The sequence below is a fragment of the Athene cunicularia genome, unplaced genomic scaffold, assembly GCF_003259725.1.
Source record: "Athene cunicularia isolate RWA unplaced genomic scaffold, athCun1 SCF_49, whole genome shotgun sequence".
In the NCBI taxonomy this organism is placed as follows: Eukaryota; Metazoa; Chordata; class Aves; order Strigiformes; family Strigidae; genus Athene; species Athene cunicularia.
In genome coordinates, this window is record NW_020799478.1 from 11,931 (window position 1) to 15,685 (window position 3,755).

Here is a 3,755-nt window from a genome sequence, read left to right on the forward strand (position 1 = left end):
CCACCCCCCCCAAATCCACCCACCGTTTGCACATGCAGCATCGCAGTAACACCACGGTCACCGAGTGGGTGCTCTCACGTCCGAGGTGGGGGCCGTGCCGCCCCCCTCAGCACCCCTTTGCCATGCTCTCATACATCAGAACAAATATTTTTCCCCTTGACAAACACTCCGACTATAACCAACACATCAACAAGTAACTGGGGCTGGAGCCCTCAGAGCTGGATGGGCAGCGCTCTAGCTTTTCACATTCTGCTTCATTTTTTATTCTATTACCTAACGCACAGCTCCGTGTAACCCAAGAACGGAGAAGATCAATCAAAACGCTGCACTGCCACGTGATCCCACCCGGGGATGCAGACTCGGCCGCAGCCCCCAGCGAGCGCCCAGCCCGGGCCCAGCACCCACCTCTGCCCCTTGTCTCGGGGACCCACTCATATCCCCCCCCCGAGGCCTTGACACACGACCTGAGAGACCTTACAGCTGCTTCTCTCTTTTTTTTTTTTTAATATAGATTAGAACCAGATGGGTTATCACTTCTCAATAGCCGATTACCTATTGCATTACTTAGGCTAAATCCTATTTTTCTCACTTCCAGCCTTTTCTAAAAGGCTGCACTCAACAGGAGGCTCATTTCAATACCGAGGGAAGATACTCATCTTCCAGAATGTCTTCTGCTTGGCAAAATTTGCCAGGAAAACGTAATGACAACAGCTTAAAACCCTCAGATAAATACAGGGCTGCTTTAGGAGCAGTGGTATAAGCTCCTCAGGAGCACTCCAGCCTCTTTCAAAAGTCCTACTCAAGACAGATTACATTGATGGCACCAAAAACTGGAAAAAAAAACCCTCCCTCTGGGACTCCGCAAGATGCACACGGGAGATGCTCCCCCTCCCCGCCAAGCACCTGCAGCAGAGGGCACACCCTAGGAGAGGTGCTCCCCGCCATCGTGCACCAGAGGCGTCCTGGGGCATTTCAGCCCGGCAGCCAGGTCTCTGTGCTCGGGGTAGAGCTGGGGGCTGTGGCGGGGCAGGCTGCTGCGGAGCACCTTCCCTGACTCAAACCACACCAGATCCGTCAAAAGGGACCTTCTCCAAAGGCCAGCCACGCCGAACCACGGAGATCAACCCCGATCAACCCCGGCTTCGTGCCTCCTCCGCTGTGAGGCCATTTTGGTCCTCCTCCATGTGAAGACTTATAAAAAGCTGAAGCGTCGGCTCTGAGATCCCCGGGGAAGCTGCTCCTTGGTGTGGGTGGTCAGGAAATGCTCTGCTGCTCTCTGGCAGGGCCAGAGGGGGCCGGGGCTCCTCGCTGTGCTCCCATCCATCCATCCATCCATCCACCCATCCATCCCTCCATCCACCCCTCCATTCATCCATCCATCTCCATCCGTCAATCCACTCATCCATCCCTCCATCCACCCCTCCATTCATCCATCCATCCTTCCATCCATCCATTCACCCATCCACCCATCTGTCCACCCATCCACTCGTCCATCCATCCACCCATCTGTCCTCCCATCCGTCCATCCGTCCATCCATCCATCCATCCATCTATCCATCCATCCATCCATCCATCCATCCATCCTCCCTCCCTCCCTCTGGCCAGCGCTCGCCCCGCCCGCTCTGTCCTGCTGCGGTCGGGAAGGCAGCTGGACCAGGACACCGACTTCTCCCCACTCCAGGCGCGAGGGTCCGGCCTCCGGCAGGCGAGGAGACAGCATGTGGCAGCCGGACCCCACCGAGAAAGCTCCTCAGGGCTGCGGGAGCACCCAGGACCCCACTCGTGGGCCGGGAGCGACTGCTCAGCCTTCTGCCAGGCTCCAGGCCGTGCAGCGGCTCAACACAGAAACTTTGTGCCCTCCCGGATGGCGGGTGGCTCCGCATCACCCAGCTGTGGCGATCCACGTTTCCGCCGGTGGTTCTGAACTCTGCTGTGTAATGTTGCTGCATAAATACTTGATGACATTACACAACCTTTGTTCCCTTGGCAGGGCCTGCGCTCAGGAGCGAGGAGGGCAGCTGGGGCTCCGACAGACGCGCTCAGATACAAACTTTGCTTCTCGCAGCAAGAAATCGGGCAAAACTCCTCCTGGCTACCACCGGCTGCCCGCGGCGGGGCTGGCGTCGCCCGTCTCGAGGGGGCTGCAGACAGCAGGTCCTGCAGGTCCCCCCCAAGGTGCGGGAGCTCTGGGCACATCGCTGTGTACCAAGGTCCCCCTGCCCCAGGCAGGACTGGCACCACGCTGCAGACGCTTCTGCTGGGCCAAGTGTGAGGGTTTCTGATGGAGAAAAGCAGAACTTCTCAGCTCCAGAGATTTCCCACGTAGTTCCTATGAGGTCTTCCAGCAGCATGGAGGGGGCCAGCGTGCAGGTCCTGAGCGAGGCTGGCACCCACCAGTGTTGACACCTGGGCTTTAAACCAGGCTTTAAGCCAGCAAAGGCCAGCGCTGCCCACCTGAGCGGGCAGGACACTGCCCCGCTCACCCCCGGAGCTCGGCCTCGGCGAGGCACCAAGCCAGCCCCAGGCAAAACCTGTCTCTACCCTCCCGGGCGCTGTTACCTGCATTAGGGCTACGAGAAATTCTGTATTTTAAATAACTGGCACCGCCTTGCACGTGCACCCTCTGGCAGGTGTGATCCTGGTGGGGAGCAGCGAGTGCAAGGCGGAGGAGCAGCAGAACACAGGATTAAATCAAGCAGCGGCCGGATTTGTGGAGCTCCCTGGCAGACAGGGTGCGGAGCGCTGGGCCAGCCCCGCCGCTCCCCCCTTCTGCTGGAGGCAGAGGAAAATCAGCGTTTGTCAAACTTTTTCATTTGGAAGTGGATTAAACAGGAGCTCTCAAAGCATTCCCCACGTAACAAAGTATTTCACTGGCTTTGGCGAGCTCGAGGAACCACGGACATAAATCACAGCGTTTGCTGTAACGTTACTAAAACGGCAAAGTCTTCCCGCTGACACAGCACGGCCAGCTGAAGTTGCACGTTTGTGCCTTTTGTCATTTTAATTCCGGCTTCTTTAAAACCAGGTAAAAATTCTCAGGATTTCTCTTTAAGCTGAACAGCGATATCCTGGTTATGCTAAAAATAACCATATAGGACACTACCAGAGCACAACCCCAGTCCGTGCTGTAACCTGCAGAAACGTCCGCTGACGGCGAACCCAGATACCACAAACCTTCGGAAAGGTTAAAAGCAGAACCCAGCGCCGCGGCTCGCATCGCTGGGGCAGGAAAAACGTTATTATTGTTCCCATGCAAGTTCCCCAAGCCAAGCACCAGCACCCTCCGGCAGCGGGGAAGCTCCCGCCGAGCTGCAGAGATGCTGCATGCAACGCAGGCACAGACAGGTGAAATGCAGACACGACTTCAACGGAAACTTGAAAGGAAAAGCCAGACATTAAATGATGCTGCTTTCTCATTCGGCAACCCCCCCCTGCCCCCGCCACCCCCGTCTGCCCACAGGCACCCGAAACCGGGTCAAACTCGCAATTAGAGCTCGGCAGCGTTAACGTACACAACACGGAAAAAAAAAAAATAAATAAAAAAGAGCAAAACAAGGTACGACCAGAAGCAGCGTTCGCAATGACGGGGTGGATACAGCAGCAGACTGTACCTTCCGTGTCGCCGGGGCCTGCCTCATCATTGCAGAAAAGACAGACGGAGCGAGAGAGAGAAAGGGAGAGGGGAGCAGAGACTGTGAGCGCCCTCGGTCACAACAATGCGGCTCTCGGCGCTCGCTCGGGAGCCGCGGCCGCCC

The 3,755-nt window shown here is 57.0% G+C and overlaps 1 protein-coding gene across 1 annotated transcript in view; it reads right to left on the bottom strand.

Moving 5' to 3' along the window:
* The window catches only part of LOC113490866 (dynactin subunit 1-like), a gene marked incomplete at its 3' end in the record, with an annotated part of 41,605 nt that overhangs the window by 11,643 nt on the left and 26,207 nt on the right, over positions 1 to 3,755 (bottom strand). The window contains exon 6 of the mRNA XM_026867472.1: positions 3,612 to 3,629. Within this exon, the coding sequence (XP_026723273.1) occupies positions 3,612 to 3,629 (18 nt within the window). The remainder of the gene's footprint in view (positions 1 to 3,611; positions 3,630 to 3,755) is intronic.